General features: G+C 44.1%; 1 protein-coding gene across 2 annotated transcripts in view; it reads right to left on the minus strand.

Annotated features, from left to right (window-relative positions):
- Positions 1–2,160: 2,160 nt before the first annotated feature.
- Wwc3 (WWC family member 3) overlaps positions 2,161–24,986 on the minus strand; it is a 109,673-nt gene continuing 86,847 nt past the window's right edge. The window contains exons 12-23 of one of the 2 annotated variants that reach the window (XM_013067891.3): positions 21,622–21,739; positions 20,357–20,431; positions 19,526–19,612; positions 18,254–18,446; positions 16,628–16,795; positions 15,844–15,995; positions 11,297–11,465; positions 9,549–9,713; positions 8,231–8,323; positions 6,261–6,488; positions 5,706–5,833; positions 2,161–4,887 (exon numbers count right to left, since the gene is read on the minus strand). In XM_013067891.3, coding sequence (XP_012923345.2) covers positions 4,821–4,887; positions 5,706–5,833; positions 6,261–6,488; positions 8,231–8,323; positions 9,549–9,713; positions 11,297–11,465; positions 15,844–15,995; positions 16,628–16,795; positions 18,254–18,446; positions 19,526–19,612; positions 20,357–20,431; positions 21,622–21,739 — 1,643 coding nt within the window. In that variant the 3' untranslated portion in view covers positions 2,161–4,820. Of the gene's footprint in view, positions 4,888–5,705; positions 5,834–6,260; positions 6,489–8,230; positions 8,324–9,548; positions 9,714–11,296; positions 11,466–15,843; positions 15,996–16,627; positions 16,796–18,253; positions 18,447–19,525; positions 19,613–20,356; positions 20,432–21,621; positions 21,743–24,986 lie in introns of both variants that reach the window. The other variant, XM_004871034.4, reaches the window with a different exon arrangement.

A 24,986-nucleotide genomic window follows, 5' to 3' on the forward strand; every position in this document is an offset into this window, starting at 1 on the left:
ATTTCCACCACCCCTTTTTAGCTTTAGAAAATATTGTCTAGCTAGCTATCCATTAAAAAGACCTAAAAATAATGGCTAATCTGGTAGTGACAAGAACCTCTGGCACCAAGAAACTAAGTCACCCTGTGAAAATGACCAATTCCAGCTTAGAAACATCTGGCCATGTAGGATGGCAAGGAAGCCATCCGAGATCATGGGGGTCCTAACAAAAGGGCCCAGCTGCCACCCACAAGAGGCTCCTCTAGCCAAAGACAAGTGACTCTGGGCATCAATGAGGCAACTCCAGTGGGTTAAGGCACCACCAGCGCACTAAATCTATGTGCTGCTGCTGATGCTACAAAGAAAATCTCAAAAATAAAAAACAAGTTGGGCACCACTGCACAATGGTAGCAAAACAATTCATTTTGAAAACTTACAAGAATCAAGCATTTATCTTGCTTTTCCCATACAAACTGTACCACAAGGTAACCAAATAGATCAGTAACTTTCTCTTTATAAGGTTGCCTCAACTAGTAACTAGAAACAAATCATAGGACTAAAGTATCATTTTGTGGCTTTTAGGGAACCAATGGATCTAGACATTATCAGTATCTGGTGATATTACAAAAACACTACAGGACTCTATAAGTCACTTGGTGGATGACCATTTGGAGGTCTTGCCTCCTACTCTCACCAAAAAAAGAAAGAAAATATAAAAACTACATTGTGATCAAGCCTTTAGAGCCAATTACCAAATTATAGGTACATTCTGAGAAACATGTTCACGGGGACACAATCAGCTAAGTTCAGGAAGTGGGGATTTGTCAGACATGTAACCTGGTCAGCAAATTTCATGTGCACTCAATCCTGTAGATTGAAAACCAGATGTAGCTTTGAGAAAGCACTTTTCACCTTCTAGGAATGCTATAATGAAAATGACATGACAAGTGTTGGTCAGGATGTGGAGAAAGTGAACTTCTGGTACACTGCTGCTAGGAATGCAAAATGGTGTGGCTGCTTTGGAAAACCATCTGGCAGTTCCTCCAAAGTTCCTATGTTCCTCCTTAAGCACAGAGTTACCATACAACCGAGCAATTCCATTCCTAGGCGTATGTGTACACCCATGAGAAATGAAAATACATCCACACAAATGCTGGAATATGAAAGATCCCATCAGCATTACTTATAATAGCTCAAAAGTGGAATCAACATAAAGTCCATCAACTGATGAATGGATAAATGAAATAAGGTATATTCATACAGATGATTACGCAGCCATAAAGATGAAATATTGATACATGCTACAATGTGGATGAACCTTAAAACATTATAATTCCATCTATATAAAAGGCCTGAATAGGCAAATCCATAGAGAAACAAGTAGCAATGAGGAGTGACAGCTAATAGATGTGGGAGTTTCTTTTTAAGGTGACGAGGATGTGCCAAAATTATTATGGTGATATTTGTACAACTCTGAATATATTAGAATTGCTGAATTATATGCTTTAAATGGGTAAATTGTATGATATATAAATTATATCTTAAGAAAGTCTTTACCAACAAAACCCAGACACTAAAAAGTATTTGGCTTGTTTCCAGAGTTAAAAGAATGACAGACAAATAGCAAAATGAACTTTGGATATTCAAAAACATTAAGGAATTATTCAGTGCTAAAATATAAGGACATTGTATGTGTGGGATTTCTCCCAATTTGGCAATATATACTGAAATATTTATAGATGCAATGATAAGGTATATGAGATGTGCTTCAAATCACAAGCGGGATTGCTGCCTGCTGCGCAAGTGCAAGGACCCGAGTTCGATCCCCGGTACCAAAAAAAAAAAAAAAAAAAAAAATCACAAGAGGAGGCCATGCGTGAAGGTGCAGACAAAACAAGATCAGCCGTGACGGACCTATGTTGAAGTCAGGTGAAGGCCGCATGTGTACGCATTTCACTATCTCTGATGGTATGCCTTGTTTTAGGTTTTAAAATATGCTGATTTGTTTATTTATTTATTTATTTGTGTTGGGAACAGAACCCAGGGTCTCATTCATGCTAAGTACATACGCTACACTGAGCTACACACCCAGCCCATTTTTATACATTCAAGTCCCCATAATTATAAGGTTTTTTAAAAACACACACACACACACACACACACACACACACACACTTCCACTTTGTTTTAAGGTGTTAGTTTAATTTCATAGAAGAAATATTTTCAAACAATACAAATGACACAATCAGAGAAAACAGTGACAAAAACAGAGATGAGTACTGATTATAACTTATTCCCACAACAGAAGGTTACTTATTTCAGCGATTATCAATCAAAGCCTGACAATGCAGTGATTAGATAAAAATAAAAACCAAATTCCCTTTTACATGTTGTAAAAACCCAGGTGGCAGAATTCTCATCAGTTCTGGACCAGAACTGCTTATAAAACATGGCAGAGTTTCCTTTCTCGCAAGGCCCCGCATATGCACAAATGTTCACAGAAGATGAAGGTGCCCCCTGAGCAGATATGTTTTCCAGGTGTGGCAGTTGTAACTAGCTGGCAGTCATCCAGTCAGGAATGAGAAGCAAAAGAGGGTGCTTTGTGTCCTCCAGCTTACGGGGCAGCCTCCCACCCATGCTGTGCATTGCACAGAACTGCTCCCTTCTCTCTCACTGGTCTGGATCTGCTTTCCTTGCTAGGGTTCCATTCAGCTGCAAAAGCAGTCCCAGGTGGAGTGGAAGGGAGAGGTGACTCAGAAAGGTGGCAGACACAGGTGTTCCTTGGACTGACACCACAGCAGGGGATGCAGCTATTTCTCTCAGGACAAAGGTGAGAGTCTTTAAAAAACAAAACTCCCGGGGGTGGGAGGGAAGCACTCCACCTGGACATCTGCATAACCTGGGCTGTTACAGTAGAAAAGTTATCTGGGGCCTTTTGGTATTGGCACAGTGGGTTTGAAACTTAATAGGGTGGGCAGAAAAGTTGCCTCATGCTACCAACTCACTCAGAGAGAGCTGCCTGGGGCAGCTGCAAAAAGTGGTGCAGGGTCCCTGTGTCCAGGGCACTGTCCCGCATCTAGGGAGCCATGCATGTGAGACTGGGATGCTCTGCCCTGCACACATCCCAGCATCCAGCAGCAGATGTCTCTTGTTAGACTTTAAGCTCTCAAGAGCTTAGGGACACAGAGAGAGGGGCTGCTCAGCACTGCTGTCTGCAGACTGGCAGCTCTCCTAAGAACTGATGGGTGCTCTGGGGCTCTACCGCTGCCATGGGCTGGCATAAAAAGGAATTGGCCAAAAAAAAAAGGGGGGCAATAAAAGCGAAACTAGAAGCAGGAATACATAGCAAGAGATGACAACCATGAAAAGCATAAAGTTTTCAGTCTTACCACCACTGACAAATTCTTTCGTCTGTGATTGGTCACATGTCAATGAAACACTTTTACCAAATTCATTTTTAATAAATGTAAAAAGGAAAGTGGGTTATGGGGGCCGGGAGGGGTTACAGATCGATGAGAAGAAAGACCTGATTAAAAGGGACATTTCTAGGGGAGGGGAAGAAAGATGGAGGAAAAGAATGTTCTGTTTTCTTTGACATTTCCTGTGACTACCTCGTTCACTCTTCCCAGGTCTCAGAAAGGAGAGTGCATTTCACATGTAATAAATATGTACTAGGCAAACGATCGCTATCACTTGGCATTTAAAAGAATAATGGCATATTTTGTGACATTAATTTTTTGTCCTCATGAGCTAGTTCTAAGATTTGGTGAAGAACCTTGGGTAGACTCCAGTATGGGGGGGCATTCTGATTTAATGCAAACACTCTCCTAGAAATGACTCACTGGGTAACTCAAGGTACCCGCGTATCCTCTCCACACAAAAAAAGCACCTTCCAAGGTTATGTCTATGCCGTGACGCTGTCTTTACCCTCGGCTACACTGCAAGTGTGCACCCTGAGCTCCCTCTCTACTTTCCTTCAGGAAGCAGGAGCCCACCCGCACCTCATCCTTTAGGATGAGATGGAGCATGCGAGAGAGTTGGGGCTGCATCCGATCTGACAAGTGCAGGCAGTGTGGACAGCTACCGTGGACAGGCAGGTTGAAACCTGGGACGCCGGAGGCGCTGTTGCTGCCTTCAGACTAGTGGGAAGCACAAAAAGATGCATTGGACGACAACACAGTAATGAAGAGGAATCAGTACCCAGTACACATGGGACACTGAGCCCAGCACCGCACACACGGCTTACGAATCAGGACTGAACCACTGCAGCTGATGTGTTAACATGACACAAAGAGAGCGAGAGTGTACGATATACATGACACATGCGCCTATGAGCAACGGATACAAGTGACAAATTTAGTACATAGTGTTTGCGTTTCGGGTGTCAGAAACAAAACCGGCCCCAAGTCCCATTCTACTCCATGACAATACTGAAGAACAAAATTTCAGTCTTAAAATACATCTTAAAGTCAGTATTTTCCTTCAAGGAAAAAAAAGTACTATAAATAAATTACAATACAGTGAATTTGCCTGAACTCACTTCGTTTCTGTCTTCCAGCCTTTAAGTCAAATAAAACAGCGTAAAAACTGTACACTCTTAACATGATAGTTGATCTTTTATAAAATAACCTGTCTTCAGAGATGTCGATTTCACAACAAGGAAAAACCAAGCCCTGTTGCTGTCACTATTATAAAATATATATGTATAGATATACGTTTCTTTACAAAATGTGTATATTAATAGCTTTGCACAAATATTTTAAAAGACAAATTTAGCTAACCTAAGAACTTCATGAAAATAAAACAGGCAGATAAATACTTCATGTGCACAATGCACTACATCAAACATCATCAGCTGGGAGAGGAGGTATGTTAATCCTTGGTCTTGTAAAAAATGCTATCTTCTCCCTGGAATTAGAAAGAATTACAGGTTAGAAGCTGATCTGAACATACTGAAAGCTGACTGGAGGCTCTCATGACGATGATGTTTTTTCTTACTCATAAAACTAAATTTAACTTCCCAACAACACATCTGTTTGTATACAGAGTCTCTAAATTTTACAGAAGTTATGAAGCCCTATACTAGCAGGGATTTATTTATTTCCACTGCCCCAAATAGTGCCTGGTATATAGTGGGTGCACAGGAACTATTTGTTCTATCTATATGTGAGTGAAAATGAAAACCTGTATGGATGAATGAGCTCTAAATCATAATTAAAGGACATTATAGTATTTCATGCTAGTTTACAATGGGTTTATGAATATCAAGGATATACAATAATTTAGGCTAAAAGTGAGGCAAGTATTATTCAGGAATAAGTCTCTATTACGTGGATGAACTTTAAAAACATTATAAATGAAAGAAGCTAGACGCATGAGATATGTCGATTTTTTTAAAAATTGACTCCATACTATGATTACAGGTGGTATTTAAAAAAAACAGTGCATAGGAAGAAAGATTAGAAAACATCAAAATGCTACTAGCAGTAGGAATGCCACTTGGAGTGTGGATTCCAGTGTTTCTGAAGGCTTGCTTTGCTTTTTGTAATAACAGAGGTACAAGAGTAAAAAGAAAGCAGTGACTGAGGAAGAGGGTGTGAGGAGTAAAGATGATCAAGATGCGATATGTACATGTACCAATTCCCCAAGATGAAGCAGTTATTGTGTATCACAAACATGCACTAATAACAAAAAAGAAAGTTGGGCAGAGTTCTATTCCCCCATACCTAAAGGTCTGCACTTGGATGGGTTCTTTGTGGTTTTGCCCGCGCAGCTGGTAGATCTCTTTGGAGGCCTTCTTCAGCATCTTCTCAGCTGCTTGCTCTTGATGGTAGTCAAGTTTGGTCTGTCTTGTCTGGAACACAAGCATTTCATGCGCAGATGTTTTCACTGCTAGAATGAATGAGTCCACTCCCAGCCCTGGAGCCCAGAAGAATCAGCCACAGAGAGAGAAAAGCCATCCTCCTTCACTGGGGAATTCTTCACAGGTGTCGCTGAGGGTGGTTGGAGTCAGGCCTGGCTTACCTGGGCCGCAGGACATGCCCCCCACAAGGTGGGAAGGGCCTGGGATTCTTCCAGCCCCCAGACCTCCCAGGTGTATGCCGGTGCCACCACCAATGCCACCCCCCAGCTCACAGAGGGGGAGGTCTGGCTCCATCAGCAAGTGCCTGGAACACTTCAATTCCCACGTCATCATGGGGAGGCACACTTCCGTACCCAAGCAGAGAGGGAGCAGAGGGCAGCACCCATGGGCAGGCAGAGCTGCAGGGCCAAGCTCTCACCTGCTTTTCTGCTTCCTTCAGCAGGCTGCGGAATCGCTCATCCCGGAGCACCCAGTGTGGGAGGTCGGTCTGGCCTCGGAGCTGGGCATCTTCCAAACGCTGCCTCAGCTCACGAAGGGCGCAGATCTCCTCGTTCAGCTGCCTCTGCCGTGTCCTTGATGCCTGGAGATCCAGCTCCAGGTCCAGAGAGGTGCGGGCCATGAGCTCGGCCAGGGAGGACCTGCAGGACTGTAGTGACAGAGGCTGTGAGTGTGCATGCCAGCCTGGGCCAACCCACATGCCTGGCCTTCTGGAAGGTTCTTCCATAATAAACAGGAGACTGGTGTGGCACAGGTATTTCCCTAAGCATGGCACATGTTTAAAAATACATAGATTTGGGAAAGATTAAATCTCTAGGTTGACATCGAAGTTAGTAACCACAAATTGCTCTCTTTAATGATGACCTACGTACTTGCAGAAGTATGGAGCAACAGATCCTCTTATACAGGGTTGGCAGGATCAAAGCTAAGCACAATCTCTCAGAAGTGCCATTTGATAATATATTTCTAAAATGGAAAATGTGCATTGTCTTTGTTTCTGAGATTTCTTTTTTGACCTGCATATGAAAGGTACAGCCGCTAACATACAAAAGCTGTCCAATTAAGGTTTATGGCAGAGGAAAATTTCTAAATACATAACAGCAGGAAATTGATTAAATAAATTACAACAAGGCCAGCATAAAATACAGCCACTGTAAAAGTTGAAAAAATACACTGACATGGAAAAATCTTAATAACCCATGGTGTGAGGGGGGAGCAGGTTACAAACCACGAGTGATTTACGTTTAAAAAATCTTCATACACACCCATGCCTGTGTGTGCATACACACATACCGGCTATCAAAAACTTTCTTTCCTATGTAAGCCTCAAGTAAGTAATTATGCTGTGTTCTAAAAAGCTCTAAGAGAATCCCTTTGTTCATGGGGTTAGAACAATGGGAACAAGAACCCTGGGACGAACTACAACAACACCACAAATCCATTAGCAGATCACCCTGGCTTGGTGGGTTGGATGCATGATTTTATACAAAACATCATTTTGCACATACACAATTTAAATGCAAATGTAAGTCCTAATTTAATAACTAAAAATTCATTTAAAAGGCCTAATAAATTCATAGCAGAGATCGGTAGGTTTCACTCAAAGCCAACCTGGCCCCCAAGGTTACATCTGACCATATCTAGGGATATTCTGGGTTGTCACAACTGGTGTGTGGGTGAATGCCACTGCCAACCAGTGGAGTGAGGTCAGGGATGCTGCTCAACACCCTACAAAACATAATACAGCCCCCAAGGCAAAGCAGGATCCCTCCTAAAATATCAAAAGTGTTGCTGTTAAAAAGTTTTATAGCTGAATTGTGTCCTTTTTTATAATTCTCAGTCAGCAGCTACTGTGAGTACAACTCCCACGAGGAAATCAGATTTTTAAACATATTTATTCCTAAAGATCCTTGCCAGAAAAGACAAGGACTCACTACCTTACAAACTAAAATCACCAAACTTTATAAGCTGGCATGATATAAAGACCCTGGAAAGCAAGGAAAATGAAAACCACAGAACCGTCCTATGTAGAAGAATGCTGTAAGTTGAAAAACTCAACATTTTAAACTATGTGTATATATATATATATATATATATATATATGTTATATGTTTTCTTATAAAAAAGTGAAGTACCTATTACATAGAAATTATTGTTCATTCCTTTTAACAGCTAAGAATAAGATCACAAATTGCGTGAAATCATACTGTCTTAAGATTGATAACATAATACTATATATGCTTTCAAAATTATATATTAAAAACAAGAAAATGAAAATTATTACCTTTTAATTAATATGACCTTAAGTATTATCTAAATATTACTTTGTATGGGTTATACAATAACTCCCATGGCAAGTATAGATTCCACATTAGTTTACATGGCACACACCTGTTTGTAACGAAGGGTTCGTCTTTCCAGAGTATTTCGGACAAAGGGAGACTTCCGGGGAAGTGTTGAACTGTCACTGTCACTACGATAAAGCTGCATCAAAAAGAATGATGTTCAGGGACAATTTATCAGAAATTCACTGTTCTTTCTTAGTGTCCATTCTGAATGGGATTCTATTGTTTCTCCTCACAGACATTCAAACACACTTAGGACTTCCGGTGCTACTACCAGGTCTTTGGATTTCAGTTAAAACAAGAGTTTCAAGGGAAAATGAAAGACAAAACCAAAATAAAACAAAACCACCAACACCCTCGTCCCCTTTCATGTCTATCAGTGGAACCACAGGGAGTTTTCTGGACTAAGGGAGTCAGTCACATTTCTGGCCTATAACAACTACAGCCCGGCTCGTGAAAGGCAGTGCCTGTGCTCAGCATTTCACTCTATCAGTCACTTGCATTTGCTACATTCCTGCTTTGGCAAGAGCTGGGAAAAACGGCTCTCTAGAAAAGAGCCTCATTCCTTAAAAACCAATTCCTCCAGCTCCATGGTGTCTATGTCACACTGCCACTGCCTGCTGACCACCAACTCACTGTCCAGTCTTTAATGAGCACGCTGCCTCAGCTCTCTCTCCCACCTACATGAGGGTCCACATCCCTATGTGCATATTAGAACCATTTGAGAGCTCCCCAAGTTCTGATGCACGTGCCCCACCTGTGAGCCTCTGGGGTAGGACCTGGGCATCGGTATGTGGGGAAACTTCCCCATGTGATTTCGTAGCCAGGTGCAGCCAATGCTGAGAACCACCAAGTATGTCCCCCTTTCCTGCTGGGTAGGAACTTAGACGTGGGGGAGTCAGAACACATGGGCTCAGCACCTGGCATCTTGGAGGCCACTGTCACCCTTCTGCAGGGGACATGGACACACTTCAGGACTTCTACCCATGCAGGGAGACCCAGTCGCCCAGACTGCAACCTAACTCAAGTCAGTCACTGTTTCAACTCATTACTCTTTAGCCTTACGTGCCAGTGGTGTGCTTGCCTCCTGACCGAGTTGGTGCATAAACGACCCTGAAAACCCTGGGAAAATGAATGCCAATGCTGAAGCGACCTGGAGTTAGACAAGAGCACAATGAGGGTGGGGAGATGGCAGCCCAACGCTGATTTCATTCCCATATGTGTGTGGCATTCACCGATCAACTGGTATGATTTACGAGAAGAGAATCCATACGTCTTTTAGCATAAATAGGAAAGAGGCAAACAACCACACAGAACAAAAGAAGGAAATGTTCCAGACAAGTGGCAAAGGAATCTGTACTCACTCGGCAAACATACTGGCTTCGTGCTCCGGGCGAGAAGGTCTGAGAACGGACAATAGTGCTACTGCGAACAAAAGGCGAACCACGGGCCCGGCGACTGGGCCGCTCCTTCAGGATGCTTGCCACTTCTTCTGGGAAGAGATCTTCTGTGTTGGTTTCCTTGTCAACCTAGAGAGTAGTTCGGTTATTACCACAACTTCCTCCAGAACGCAAGCAGCAAAGTTACTGTGCACACTGGCTCTCCCACTTTTCCGCTTGCAGGCCTAGCTTGTGTGTCACGCCTAAGGCTTCCAGGACTGAATGGCTGAGACTGCCCCTACCCGATGGAGAACCTTTGACAAGGATTTCTACTTTCTGCTCATGAAGAAAAGATCCCAGTGGCATCCTAGACTCTGTCTTTCACATATCCCATATCTGGTCCTAGGGAAAATCCCATTGGTTCAATATTAAGTGGACTGTGACTACTTGTCACTGACTCTTCATCTGAGTCACCACCATCTAGGGCCCAGATTAGTGCTGTGGGCTTCTCTCTGGTCTCCCCAACTGCACACCTTGGTGCCCCTCCAATTTGTTCTCAATACAGCAGCCAGGGAGGGCTAAAGCCAGGCCTTCAAGTCCACTCATAAGCAGACACAAGAACTGAAAACATGCCTTCAAGCACGTGCTTGTAAACCAATGTTTGGAGCAGCATTACTCAGAGGGTCAAAACAAAGTTGTGACACATGCTATAGTGTGGGTCAACCACAAAGACGTGATGCTGAGTGAATGAAGCCAGACACAAAAGGCCAACATATTATATGACCCTGTGTACATGACACATGCAGAATGGACAAATTCACAAAAATGGAAAGTACATTTGGGTGGTTACCAGGGGCTAGGGTGGGGAGGGAAATGGAGCAAGACTGCTTCATAGGTATGGGTTTTTACTTGGGAGTGACTGAAATGTTGTGGATAGAAGTGATAGTTTTACAAGCTGAATGTGTCCCACGCCACTGAATTATTCACTTTAAAATGGATCAGTTATGTTGAGTTTCATCTCGATAAATTATTTTTGAAAAAAAACAATAAACCTTGCTTCAGCCTTATGAAGGCAACGGCCATGGCAAGAAAATGAATACTTTGGGCAATAACGTTTCAGGGGGCAATGATGCAGCACTGACCAAACATGACAGATCAGGTGTCCACGGGGGCAAACGTGTGCTGCTCTTCATGTCACAAAGGTAGGAGAGTAGGGAGAAGCATGCAAAACCTTTGGGAGCAAGGACACTGCCTGAGGCTTATCTGTCCCTGAAGACAGGAATGAGCCACCACAAAATGGCATACCAAGGAGTCAAAGCCGACCTTCTTCCATTGTAGCTGTCCTTTCCACCCTGAGAAACATTTCTGCTGTACCCTGGTCACCCTTTACAGATCTTCAGCCATGTATTTCTCTCCCTTGGCTTTCAGTACAGCACCGTCTTGGCTGAGCTACTGCCCCTCAATCCAAGAGCACTGTCCACATTCTGCTACAGCTCTCCCATGTTCCACAGTACCACACGGCCGGGTGGGTTCGTCGGCCACAACATACTCTCTTCCCGCCTGGGAGCCCAACCTCTCCTCTTTATTCCCTTACATGTCACTCCTCTGCCTACTCTCTCCCCTTCCCATGATGGATCTGGGAGCACACATCCTCTCCTTATAGGGCTACACCTGGTACTCTCCTTTCAAAGGTTCGGGGGACTCTGAGGAATCCCCTGATGTTTTCTTCTTACCTTAATAGGCGGGGGCTGACGTTTCTCAGGGCTGTAGGGATCTGTCTGGCCAGCAAACGTGTGTCCATGAATGGAGTTGACAGCAACACAACAGGGGTCTGCTGGGTATGGGGGGCTGGTCTGGGTGCAGTGGCTGCAGCCACTATCAACTGAGTCAGCCTGCCAGCTCCTAAAGGTGACAACGCAAAAGCCCACAGAATGTTCCTCAGAGGGATTTCTTTCATGGTTACTTTTGGAGCTCAGTAGCAGAAGCACCACATAAAACCTTTTCCTTTCCAATAACTGAAGACGGCTGCTGTTCTCATGAAGTTCAAGGGCATTTCTGCTTTCTAGGGAAGATGGATACTTCACGGCCTTTTAATGAGGAAGATCTCCCCTTCTGTGCAGCAGACACTGTGTTAAGTGCTTGGCATGTATTACCGAACTGCAATAACACCAAGAGTTAGGGCCCATCGCTGACCTTGTTTTACAGATGGAGAAACTACGACAAGGCTACATTATTGATAAATGGCAGAGCCTAGATTAGAACCCGGACCACCAGCCTTCTGAGCATATATACATATATAGGGATTAAACCCAGGGCCTTCACACTGAGCTAGCCCCTTCACATCTAGCCCCTTTTTAATTATTTATTTTTAAAATTTTGAGACAGGGTCTTGCAAAGTCACTAAATTGCCCAAGCTGGGCTAGGACTTTCGATTCTCCTGCCTCAGCCTCCCAGAGTGCGGGATTATAGGCCTGTGTCACCAGGCTCGACTCAGAGCCCATGTTCTTTTTTTTTTCTTTTTTTTAAATTAAATTCTTTTATTGGTACATTGTAGGTATACAACACAATTACATTTCTTCTTTACATAATGCATCTTGGATCTTACTTTTTCCCCATTCCTAGCCCTCCCTTCACCCCCTCCACCCTTCCCTATTTACAAAGACTTTATTTCCAATTTTTCCATTTCTCATCGTTTTTCCTTTCCCTTCTTTCCTTTCTCCTGCCCCTCCCACTACCCCTACCCCTTTGGACCTTTTCTTCCTATTTTGCATTATCAATTATTCATTCTAATCATTGGTACATTTTAGGTATACAATATAATGACATTCATCATTGGAAATTTGTACCTTTCCATAGTCTCTCTTGGTTCTTATTTTTCACCCTTGCCCAGCCCTCCCTTCAACCCCTCCATTCCTCCCTATTTACAAAGATTTTGCTCCTATTTTTCCATTTTCTCATATTAATCCCATTCCCTTCTATCCTTTCCCCTAGCCCTCCCACTTCCTTCCCCTTTGCCCCTTTTCTTCCTTTTTCACATTACCTATTATACATTTAGTCCTTATTTACACTTTCAGTTTCTCACACCAGAGAAACTATTTGGTATTTATTCATGTGTGTCCTATTTATTTCACTTAAGAGTATCGCCTCAATGTGCATCCACTTAGCTATAAATGTCTCTAATTTCTCATTTTTTTATGGCTGAGTGTACTCCATTTTATTAAAAAAAACCCACATTTTCTTTATCCAGTCTCCAGTTGATGGGCATTTGGGCTGTTTCCAAGTTTTAGCTATTACAAACTGTGCTGCTATGAACATGGGCACACATATATCACTGTGGTGTGATTCTTTTAATTCTTTGGGGAAGATCCCCAGCAGGGGAATAGCGGGGTCAAATGGGACTTCCAGTCCTAGTTCTTTGAAGTATCACCATGCTGATTTCCACAGTGGTTGCACCAGTCTACACTCCCACCAGCAGTGGAGCAGGGTTCCTCTTTCCCCACAGCCCCGCCAGCATTTGTTATTGGTTGATTTCATGATAGGAGCCATTCTTTCTGGAGTGAAGTGGAATCTCAGTGTTGTTTTCATTTGCATCTCTCGAAGGACCAGTGATGTTGAACATTTTTTCATGTATTTATTTGCTATTTCTACTTCTTTGTCTGAGAAATGTCTGTTCATTTCAGATGCCCATTTTCGGATTGGGTCTTTAAATTTGGGAGATCTGATCTTTTTAAGTTCTTTATAGATTTGAGATAGTAGACCTTTGTCTGAGGAAGAGCAGGTGAAGCTATTTTCCCACATTGTGGGTTGTCTCTTCATGCTGCTGGTGATTTCTCTTGCTGTGCAGAAGCCTTTTAATAAGAAGAGATCCCACTTGTTGACTGTTTGTGTTACTTCACGGGCAACTGAGATTTTGTTCATAAAATCTTTTCCTACACCGATGTCTTCAAGGGTTCTACCTAACCTCTGTTCCAACTGGTTCAGAGTTTCTATTTTAATATTTAGATCTTTAATCCACTTTGATTTTAGTTTAGTGCATGGTGAGAGATATAGGGCTACTTTTAATCTTTGGCAAGTTGAAGCCTGATTTTTCCAGCACCATTTCTTAAAGAGGCTATCTTTCCTCCAGTGAGAGTGTTTGGCTCCTTTGTCGAAGATGAAATGGCTGAGCGTGTCTCGCGTTGTTTCTGCATCTTCTAATCTGTTCCACTGGTCCTCAGGTCTGTTTCTTTGCCAGGACCATGCTGTTTTTATCACAGTAGCTTTGTAGTATAGTTGCAGGTTGGGGATTGTGATACCCCCTGCCATGTCTCTGTTACCTAGAATTGCTTTTGCTATTCTGGGTCTCTTCTTGTTCCAAATGAATTTTTGGATTGTTTTCTCAAGGTCTATGAAGTATGCTGCTGGGATCTCAATTGGAATTGCATTAAATCTATATAGCAGCTTTGGAAGTATGGCCATTTTCACTATATTAATCCTTCCTACCCAGGAGCAGGGGATGTCTGTCCATTTTCTGATATCATCTTCAATCTCTCTTTTCAGAGTGCCATAGTTTTCAGAGAAGAGGTCTTTGACTTCTTTCGTTAGGTTGATTCCTAGGTATTTCAGTTTTTTGGATGCTATTGTGAAAGGAATTATTTGCCCTATTTCTCTCTCAGTGAGTCTGTCATTGGTGTAGAGGAAAGCTATTGATTTTTGTGTGTTGACCTTGTAACCAGCTACTTGACTGAACTTGGTTACTAAGTCTAGAAGACTTTTGGTGGAGTTCTTGGAGTCTTCTATATAGAGTATCATGTCATCTGCAAATAATGACAATTTGACTTCTTCATTTCCTATCTTTATTCCTTTTCTTTCTTTCTCTTGTCTAATTGCCGGGGCTAATGTTTCCAGAACTATATTGAACAAGAGTGGTGATAGTGGACATCCTTGTCTTCTTCCTGATTTGAGTGTGAAGGATTTCAGTTTTTGACCATTTAGTATGACATTGGCTGTTGGTTTTTCATAGATGGCTTCTATCAGTTTGAGGTAGAGACCATCTATTCCAAGTTTTTGTAGGGTTTTTACCATAAATGCATGTTGGATTTTGTCAAATGCTTTTTCTGTGTCTATGGAGATAATCATATGGTTTTTGTCCTTGAGAGCCCATGTTCTTAACATCTGAGCTATTATTTCCCTAGAGATGGTTGAATTAAAACCAAAATAATTAAATGTTAATTGTTTCCATCATTATTATTATAAAATTTGTTTAGTACATAGATACCACAAAGAATAGCATGGGGAAGGGAGAAATTGCTTCCCTCAAAAAAGAGTTTGGAAATAACTATGTGTAGACACACCTTAAGGCATAGATATGCAAATGGAGATTTTATGCAAACTGAACAAAAAAGGATTAAACAAGATGAACTAGTCCTGAAATCTCAAGCACTAAATCTGACAGGTAGAAATGCTTTGAAGGATTATGTCGAGACTGGTTAATAGGCTGCTTTGAAAAAGCGGGTTATTTCTAATTACAGACGTCTACATGGTCAGAGGGAGCGAAAGTGTGTGTGGTGCTGTTTACCACAAATTTCTCATCACTGGGTAGCTGAGATTCCATTTTTACTACCTACATGGAGGTCAGAATGCAAATGAATAAGGACTACTATGTTTTGAAAAAAGAAAATAATTTGAGAAAATAACTTAAGAGGACCTTGTTGCATTCCATCCTGGTGGAGAGGAGTCACTCAACAGCCCTGCTCATGAAGAGAACTTCCAGAAATGCAGAAAAGGGATAAAGTCTCCCCAGGGCCTTGAAGCAGAGAGCTCAGGCACCACTGCCATCAGGTCAGCATGACATTCGCCCCAGAGCCCTGGCTCCCGAGCAATGCTACCAAAGAGTTGCCCAGCACATTCTACAGAGGTGTGGCTGAGAAAAGCCGCTTGAATCCAAAGACATAGGTCCTTAAGAGAGAGACTGCTGACCAACACACGCACTGGGCAGCCTCACCCCAAGAAACGCAGCCTCGCCGGACATGATAGCGCACACCTGTACTCCCAGTGCTCTGAACTCAGCACGCTGGGAGGCTGAGGCGGGAGACTCACAAGTTCAAGATCAGCCTGAGCAACTTGGCAAGATCCTGTCTCAAAATTTAAAAAGTAAAATAAAATAAATGGACTGGGGATGTAGCTCACTGTGAAGGCCCTGGGTCAATCCCCAGTACCACAAAAAAGAAAAAGAAAAGCAGCAGCAGCATCCAGACGTGGTGGAAAGCACTTGGAGCCCCTCATGGGGCTGGGCACTCACCTCTCGGACACGGCCTCAGCCTGCTCTTCCTTCCGCTCCATCTCCAGGATGCCCTCCTCGGTGCACTCCAGCTTCACACGCTCCTCAGCCAGCTCCCTCTCCACTGCCTGCAGCTGGGCCGTGGTTCTGGCGAGCAGTGCCGTCACTGCGTCCTGCAGCAGAAAAGGGAGCCTCTGAGAACCAGCACAGCCCGCCGGCTCGGGGTGCAAAGCAGACAGCAGGCACTGTATGCACTCCAAAGCAAGCATCTGTCCCACAGTGGACTTGCGCCTCCATGGCCCTGCATGGCAGAACCCAGCCCACCTGCACAGCAGGACCTGTCATACAGTTCTGAGGGCGCAAATGTAGAGATAACCAACTTGCCAACACATGGGCATTAAAGAGCATTATCATGCTAGGCACAGTGATCCATGTCTGTAATCCTAGTTATTCCAGAAGCTGAGGCAGGAGGATTGCCAGTTGGCCAGCCTCGGCAACTTAGTGAGACCGTGTCTCAAAATAAAACTGAAAAAGGTTGTAGATGTAGCTCAGTAGTAGAATACTTGCTGGGCATGTGTGAGACCCTAGGTTCAACCGGCAGTACTGAGAGCAAATAGTATTGTCCTGAAATGGCCATGTATGTGGATATTTTAATTCCTTCCTCTGAAATGCTACTTCTTCCTTGCCACTATTTTCTGGCTTTAAGTCTACACGAACCTCAGAAATGATTTCCCCAAGTAAAAGCCAGTTTCAAAGTCACAAAAACAGCCACAAAATACTGGCTCTGTAAGCTAGGGCCAAGTACCGTCTTCCCGGAGCTGATGTGCACAGGGTCCTGGGTGGCACTGTCCCCTGAACGCCCATTCTCCTTTGTCTTGGGTGGCTCGGAGCTGGCAAAGACCTGCACTGGGTACCAGCGCAGCTGCATGTCGCTTGAACTGTCATAGTTGGCCAAGTTTATCTGAGCAATGCCCTGGACAGGAGTTAAGAAGAAAAGTCAGAACAAGCACTGAATGATTTCAGCTTAACAACTGGCGTCCTATAAAGTATCAAGTTCACCCTTCAATCTTAAGACATAACTATTTCACTCCTATTAGAAGGACTGTAGTGCAATCAAAGTGCCTCAAGGCCGGACAGAAGAAATGGAGACAGGTAGAGGAGACAAGGAAACTAGAGCTGTAAGGCAGGATCACATCCACACAAGGCTTTGATATAACGGGTACTCCCTACTCCCTATGCTTGCTTATGTCCTCTAGGTTGGCTGGTTTCTTCCAGACCCATCATATGCAAATGCATTAAAGATGCTGTAAGTTCATGAGTTAACCTAGTTGGTAAGGTAAAGGGCAGCAACCTGACCTTAAGATGAACAAATGGATTCAGGAAATTCAAAGAATGTCTTTAGGCAAAGCACCTTAGGTCATCCACCCTAAAGGATACTTCCAGGACCACATACATGCCCCTCAAACCCAGACCACAAGACAGCTCTCACTTGCCTAATAAATGTGCTTATGCCTTTCACTCATGCACCCTGCAATGGTTTTTTTGTGAGGAGAATTGAAGAACCTACCCTGTGGGGAGGCAAGTTGAGGACCTCCTTGAACCCCATCCTGTGGCCATCCCAGAGGAGGCTAAGAGAGGAGGGGTGGCTCCCTGGTTGCCTGTTTTGCCCAATCAGAAAATGCTGGAAAAGGGACGGGGCAGAGAATGACAACTTGGGGAGCTGGGTGCAGCTCAGGGCTTTGTCACTCGATGAGGAACTTTTGAACCTGAGAAAGGACTGGCTGAACTCTACACTTCCGGCTTCCCTGAACGCCAAGTCCTAGCCCGGGTCTGGACAGCTGGGCACTGAAGACTGACCACTTTCTCTCTTCTCTGGAGGCCTAGTCCTAGGTTTTCAGACAAAATGCAGGGCATCCAGGTTTGTAATACGTGAGTATCAAATACGGCATAGGATGTCCTTATAATAAAAGTGGCACTCAAATTTAACTGATAGCCTGCATTTTATTCACTAAATAAGTCCTCGGTGGACAATGGGGATAGGATGGAAGCTATCTCACTGAGATCTTGCAAGTACTTACTGAGATAATACACTTAAACTACAAAACACTTGAGAAGAGCACTGGTTCGCTCATTCCTTTGTGCCCTCTCAGCTACAGACACCACTTAACATTAGGAGAGTTTCTAAGCAGAGAGAGGAATGAAAGAAAAGAGAGGAAGGGAGGAAGGCAGTAAGACAAAGAGGCAAAAACTAAGAAAAAAATGACGTAGGAATAAAAGACAGAGAAAGAAAAGACACAGGGAAGGGAAAGAATGAAAAGAGAGAAGAAAAGAAGAGGAAAAGAGAGAAAAGGAAAGGGAGGGGAGGGAAGTGGAGGGAAAGGGAGAGAAAACAAAGGGGGAGGGGGACGGGGTACGAGCCAGGGGGCCATACCAGCAATTCTTCCTGCATCTGTGGATTCACTGAACACACATATAACTGAAGTGACTTCACTGCCAACATGCTGAAATGCACAGGGATTCTGAACACTTCATTAAACACCAGTGGGGCTTGGAATTCCAGAGTCTTGGAGCAGTAGGTGTTGGGAGTGCCAGAGTCCAGCGGGGGCAGATAGACGCGGATGTGGCTGGTGGCAGAGAGGAGGAAAAGCATTGGTAGGTTGCGCTTGTGACACCAACGTGTCACCAATGCACACCCGCATGTGGTGCCCTCTTTGTGTGTCCATGGGACAAGTTCAGACTCCACTAGGAAAAGTTCTGTCAACTAGGAGTAAGCCCAAAGAACTAACTGACCTGCCCTCTAGATACTGGGGAGGGAGGAGGGTTCAGTCCCCAAGAGGAAGACTTCAAGGTCTGAAGGCTCCAGGGGCCGCTGTGCTTTCTTGGTCACCATATTTTGGCAAGAGCTCCTTGGCCCTCTCCTCCCAGCTCCTCCCGCCAGCCTGTCGGCCTGTCACCCACAAGGATGTTGCTGTGCTTGCTGCTCTTTCCGCCCCCAGCCTGGATCTTGCCATATAGGGAGTCTCAAACATTTGTGTCCATTGCAATGTTATCATCAGGGTGAGCCAAACCCCAAGGTGGATCCTAAGCTACTTACAACAGGGCTAAGCCTTTAAAAAAGTCATGGAATTCAGGGCCAGGCGCAAGGTCATACCCTTGGGCAGTCACCTAGCTGGGTAAGTGGGACCCACCATGAGGCACCCACCTGGGCCCATGGAGTGGGGAGAAGTAGCAATCACTCTACTGAGCCCAAGGTCACCAGGGGACTCCCAAGTGTCCCAACTCGCATTTCCTGCTTCTGTCCTGGGCCAAGGACTCCCTGCCTGATCCCAGCCAGGGGCCTTGTAACACACATCCTGGGTTCAAAGAGCCAAGAGGGCCTATGTTGTCACTGCCCATCCCTGGGACCTGGGTGGACAATTTAAGCCCCAGTACTGCCAGTGACAGGCACTTCTTTGCTATCAACACAGCACAGAACTCACCAGGTGCTGTTAACTTTATCTGCCTCAAATAATCAACTAGGCTCTTTTTAAAACTTAAGAATCCTTTATACTTCAGATAGACATTCCCTGTTTTACTGTCAAGTCTGGTTCCCAAAGGGTTCTTCCCTCCCCAAACTGCCAGGCAGAGAGGTGGTGTGCCACACTGTCTGGAAGAGGGGCAGAAAGGAGGCGACCACTAGCTGTCCCCCAGCCCAGGAGCTTACACTTTGCAGTCTTCTCTCATCACCAGCCCGGCAAAGTTCCTCAGTTGGAGCACGTGCACAAGGAGACATTCGCTGGCACTGTCGTGCCTAGAAAATATACCAGGAGATCATGGACCGCAAATTCCCCACAGACGGAAAAGTCCCCTTGCTGGCCATTAACTGAGGGGGATTTTGCCCCAACCTACCCCCAGGGGACATCTCAGTGTCTGGAGACATTGTTTATTGTTACACTGGAGGGGAAGGGAGTGCCTGGCATCCGCAGGTGGAGACCAGGGATGCTACTGAAAAAGGCAGATCCCAGAGCAAAAAACCATCTGGCTCCAAAGGCCAACACTGTGAACCCTAAAACCAGGGACTGGAATAAACAGAGGAAGTCAAAGAAAATCACAAGGGTCTGAACCTCCTGCCCCGCTGCTGTGAACAGTATGGCGAGTGCCTGAACTGCAACTATAATTAGAGACCAAACAACCAGATAACTTATTCTGGGGATGACAGAACCCTATTGTCTGTCCTGCAGTGAACAATGCAATCAGCACCGGCAGAAATGGTAAAAAAAAAAAAAAAATGTCCTCAAGAGCTGGACTTGGTCAGGGCTTTCAGTACTCACTGCATTATGACTCCCAACCCCCAGCTCTATGAGGTGACAGAGCCACTTTTCTATCACTGCTTCCTGCCACCTCTGTCACCTCACTGAAGACCCACTGAAGTTGGACAAAGATGAAGGAGCAGAACTTAGTCACAGGATCCCTCCCCCTCACCTCGCCTGTACATGGAGGTGGCCCCATCCCCAGGGCATCTTTAGGAGCAACAGGGAAGGGGGTCGGTACTCACAGAAATCCCACGTGGATCTGAGGGTCATCATTGCTGCAGGAGTCTGCACAAGAAGGCTCCTCAGCATCTTCATTCCTGAACACAACAGGAAATGTACTCGGTTCATTTCAGAGGGAACCAGTCACTGAGGCTTGTGCACTTACTGAGAAGAGCGACCCCAAAGAGAACTAAACAAGAATGCCCACTTAGCTGCTGCAAGAAAAGGTCTCCAGGATCCATGGTATCTGCCTATAAACTACTGTTTCTTCTTTATGTTGTTTATGTTTTGCTTTGATTTATGAAATAACTCTGCATACCTTTCATAAACTCCATGTGATATACGGGGCAACATTCAAAAGTTAGCTTTCAAAAAAGTTAGCAATAACTGAAATGTCTTAGGGATACCTGAACCTTACAAATGTTCAAAGACACAATGGCTTCAAAGGTATTGCAGGAAAAAGAAAGCAAGCAAGCAGGCAAGCAAGCAAGCGAGCAAGCAAGCGAGCAAGCAAGCTCAGAATTCCAAAGTTTTGTTGTTCTGTTTTGTCTTTAATTGCAAGGCTGTTTCTCTAGCTCAGGAAAGAAGGGAGGCAGGAAATCCATTTCTAGGGAACGACCTTTGTAGAAAAGCAAGAGTCTCTACTGTACATACACTATTCTCCTTTTTCAGCCCTACTGGGCTTCAGCCTTAATACACCCAGGGCCAGGGAGAAAAAAAGTCACCCTAGAACAGAATGACAGCCAGCCTGCAGATGCCACCCAGAAACCAGAGGAGTACTCTTGGCAGGGTTCTAAACCTCAACCTCTCCAAACTGAAACGAGTTAGAAAACTACTTTATGCCCCTGGATCCACAAAGCATCAATATATAAAAGCTTCTGTATGGATCTTTTTCATGCATAACAGTAATGCTGTGTTAAGTCAGCCTGGGGAGAAAGGAATGAGATGCCATGAAAAAGGATAAATCTGAGTCATTTGGAGAAAAATGCATGTACCTTGAGACCATAATGTTAAGTGCAATATGACACACAAGCTTAAATATTACATGTTTTCTTTCATATGAGAAACTCAAAGTATAAATAACGAGCAAAACCAGAATAGGTAATAAAGAAACAATGAGATAGATCCTTTGCAAAAGGGAAGGGATGAAGAGATGGAGGGAGGGGAAAGGGAAGGGAAAGGGATGAGAAGAGAATGAAGAGGTCTTGTGCAGTAGCACCAACGCCCCACGATGAACATGTACTGATAAAAATAGAAATAAATAGTAAACAAAGGATCAGCTCCTAACCTTTTGGTTAAAGGCTCAAACACTCCACTGTCACTTGCTAGTGAGTAATCCGAAAGGCATGCAGAGACACGGCGTGCTCTTCTCTCCAGTCTCCTGGCACTGTCTTCTCGGAGAGTCACTGCTGCAAAGAAGGGCCACACCTGAGTCAGCACACGAGGGCACAGGAGGCCAGGACCTCTCCAGCCGAGCCCTGCTAAGTCACTAAGTGTCCCAGAGACACGCACATAAAGACGCCATGCACAACTGGCTCTAATACTGAAAAACAGAAAAAATAGGCTGCTGGCTACTCTGAAAGCTGTTAAACTGTCTAGAAAGACACTTGGACTCACAAGTTGCTTTGCACCCCCTTAATGAGCATACAGCACTTTAATACAGATTCTCACACCCAAAAGAACAACACTGTGCTCTCAGAGGGGTAGTATTTTTCGTTCTCTTCTTTGTGCTGTTTGGTATTTTCCATATTTATACAATAAACATATATCATATTGCTTTTATAATTGAAAAAAGCTCAATCATCCAAATAAACCCTAACAAAATGTAATGACTTCCAAATCGGAGAGCACAGTGAAACACAGACTGATCCTTTGCATCAGCTCCTCGGAGCCCTGCGGCGCACACTCACCCATCTCCCTAACTGCAGTATCTTCCCCAGCCGCCCTAGGGTGAGGCTGCCTTCCAGAACTGCTTTCCTGGGTACCATTCCCAGGCAGTTTATTTTTGTTTCCTTACCTATTTTAATCACGAGCCAAAGACCATCACTGAAATTTTGCCTTCCAACATTTCACTGTTTCTGTCCCTTTCCTCACAGCAATAAGTTCCTTTAAACAAGACCTATAAACTATGCATAGAATCTACGTGAAATGTGATTGTGTACACAGGAGACTCAGTGTTTTACAGAGGAGGATCCTTGGTTAGAATACAGAACAAAACATAAAGCCCCAAACTAAACATTGCTCTGACATCACAAGGCCTCTTGCTAATAATACAGGTTCATCTATGGCCCTATACTTTTCTTTGGGCATCTAGGCTCTATCAATTGAAAATTTTGATATCTGTACATTCCTAAATTGAGGGAAATGCTGAGCCCAAAGCCATCCATCTCTGTTTTCAACCAATGATTCACACCAATTAAATCCAAACACATTAGAGAACACACTAAACAAATACACACAAGGCTGTCTGTAGTCTTTGATTTCTCTATGTCAACTGGAAACAAAAGCTAGCCTTCCAAAGGTCTGCAATGCCAAGCCTGGGTGTGTGTGGGGGGGGTATCTGCTCCTGCCCTGGCCAACCAGGGACAGAGCCCAGCTCCATCCTGGGTTGGCTGGAGGTAACAACTCTCAGACTAAAAGCCAGGATAACTAAGTCCATCTCTTTTCTTCATCCTTACTGTGTGAAGGACTTCAAACTCATGGCCCTAAGCTACAAATGGAACCTTCTGGTGTGTTGCATCAATCTCCAGCAAATGAAACCAATTACAGTTTCCATTCTCAGTCCTAACACCAGGAAGAGTTCTTAGCCTTAAACTTCTTTAAGAACAGGGTATGGTGGTACACACTTATAATCCCAGTACTCTGGGAGGCTGACCCCAAAGTTTGATCCCAGCCTGGGCAACTTAGTGACTTAGCAAGACCCTGTCTCAAAAAATACACAGAAAGGGCTGGGGGTGTAGCTCAGTGTGAAGGCCCTGAGTTTAATCCCCAGTTCCACAAGTAGACTGAAGAAAAGATAGGTAGGTAGATAGATAAAAATAAGTACCTTTAACGACACAGCCCTAGGTAACAACCCTAAGCACTCCTTGTAACTGTATCTGATGGCACAACTCTGAACAAACTTCTCTCTCCTCATGACAATGGGAATGCATGAAGAAAGGAGGGAAATCAAAGAACTCCTCCTCATGGATCCCAGGCCAAGTCACTGAACTCAGACAGCAACTGGAAGCAGGAGTCGCTGGGACACTAGCAGTAGCAACTGCCCTGGGTGTGAAGACGGCAAGGGACAGCTCACAGCAAAGAACAGCTGGGACATCCACCACTGAGCTTCCAGGCAATGATATAACCACAGGGAGCAAGGCTGAAGAAGCAAGGAATAAAATGTCCTCTACACATTCATTTAAAAAATCTCTGACTCTTTCACCCTTCAAGACAGCTAGCCAGTCAGACAGACAGACAGCAAAGCCCAAAGACATGAACACTGCCTGATGAAAAGGAAGGAAATACAATGACAACCACACTGTGGGCAAAACTTCCAGCTGACATTAAAATAATGAATGCCACTAAATTCCGGGGGAAAAAAATACATGTGGGGGAAAAATAGTAAAAGCTTTTAAAACAGTTCTTAGATGACGTTAGTAGCTATTGTGACTACTACTGTTGAAATAATAATGACAATGACAATTGGTAAGTACACCCCAGCCTTCCTCATCATGGATTCACCACACGTAGATGCGCCCACAGCCTGAGCCACAAAAGGGAATGAGGAAGATTCCAAGGCCACTTACAGTCAATGTTTCTGTAGAGCCGCATGAGAAAAGAGATAAAAAAGCACAAAGTGAAAAAACTGTAGGATTTAAGTCAACAATTTTAAACAGAGTATGACTATAATAAAATCAATTAATAGATGAACAAAGTCAAGATTTTTATAGACTCTGATTAGCAGGTAATAATAGGTAGATGAAAACAGGAAAGTATTTCAAAACCATGACACATTTAAGTTTCAAAATCCAGATAAGACAACCCTAGTAAAAATGTGAAAAATGTTCAGGATTATAGCCTATTGCCCCACTTCTCTAATCTGACTTCTGTTCCCTATGATTGATTTAAATCACAGTGGAAGAAATCACTGCTTTGTGGGCTTGGGCAATTTTGATTTTTATCATACTAAAATCTGATCTTACTAAAACTTGCCCGGGGCCAAACATAGTGCTGTTTCTAGCAAGGCTGAAAAGGTGGCGGGAACTGCATGCCACTGGTCAAGGATATTATGGGGTGAAGGTAATCGGATGAGCAGCAAGCTCCTCCTTTATGAAGCCATGAACACCCTGGGCTCAGGAGTTCCCAAGGGGGTGAAGAGTTCCCTGTGTCCATGCCTGAAGTTGGTTATACCACCCAGTTATCTGGGAGCACACAGTGGACCCATTAAGTGACTCGGTCAACTGACAGTATCAGGCAGGAATACACCACCAGGTGGCAGTACCTAAACGCAGACTAGGCAAATACTTCTCAGTCTAAGAAACTGGAACCATTACAATGTCTGCCACAGAGTGGGAAGGAAAACCAGAGGAACCAGGATCAGAAATTAAATCAACTCTTCTCCCTCCCACCTTGTCTTTCCTGGCCCAAAGGGGTCCTTGGGCCTTGTGTAGA

Source organism: Heterocephalus glaber, unplaced genomic scaffold (assembly GCF_053883595.1).
Source record: "Heterocephalus glaber isolate CG9 unplaced genomic scaffold, H.glaber_assembly_v1.0 deba00001594, whole genome shotgun sequence".
Classification (NCBI taxonomy): domain Eukaryota; kingdom Metazoa; phylum Chordata; class Mammalia; order Rodentia; family Bathyergidae; genus Heterocephalus; species Heterocephalus glaber.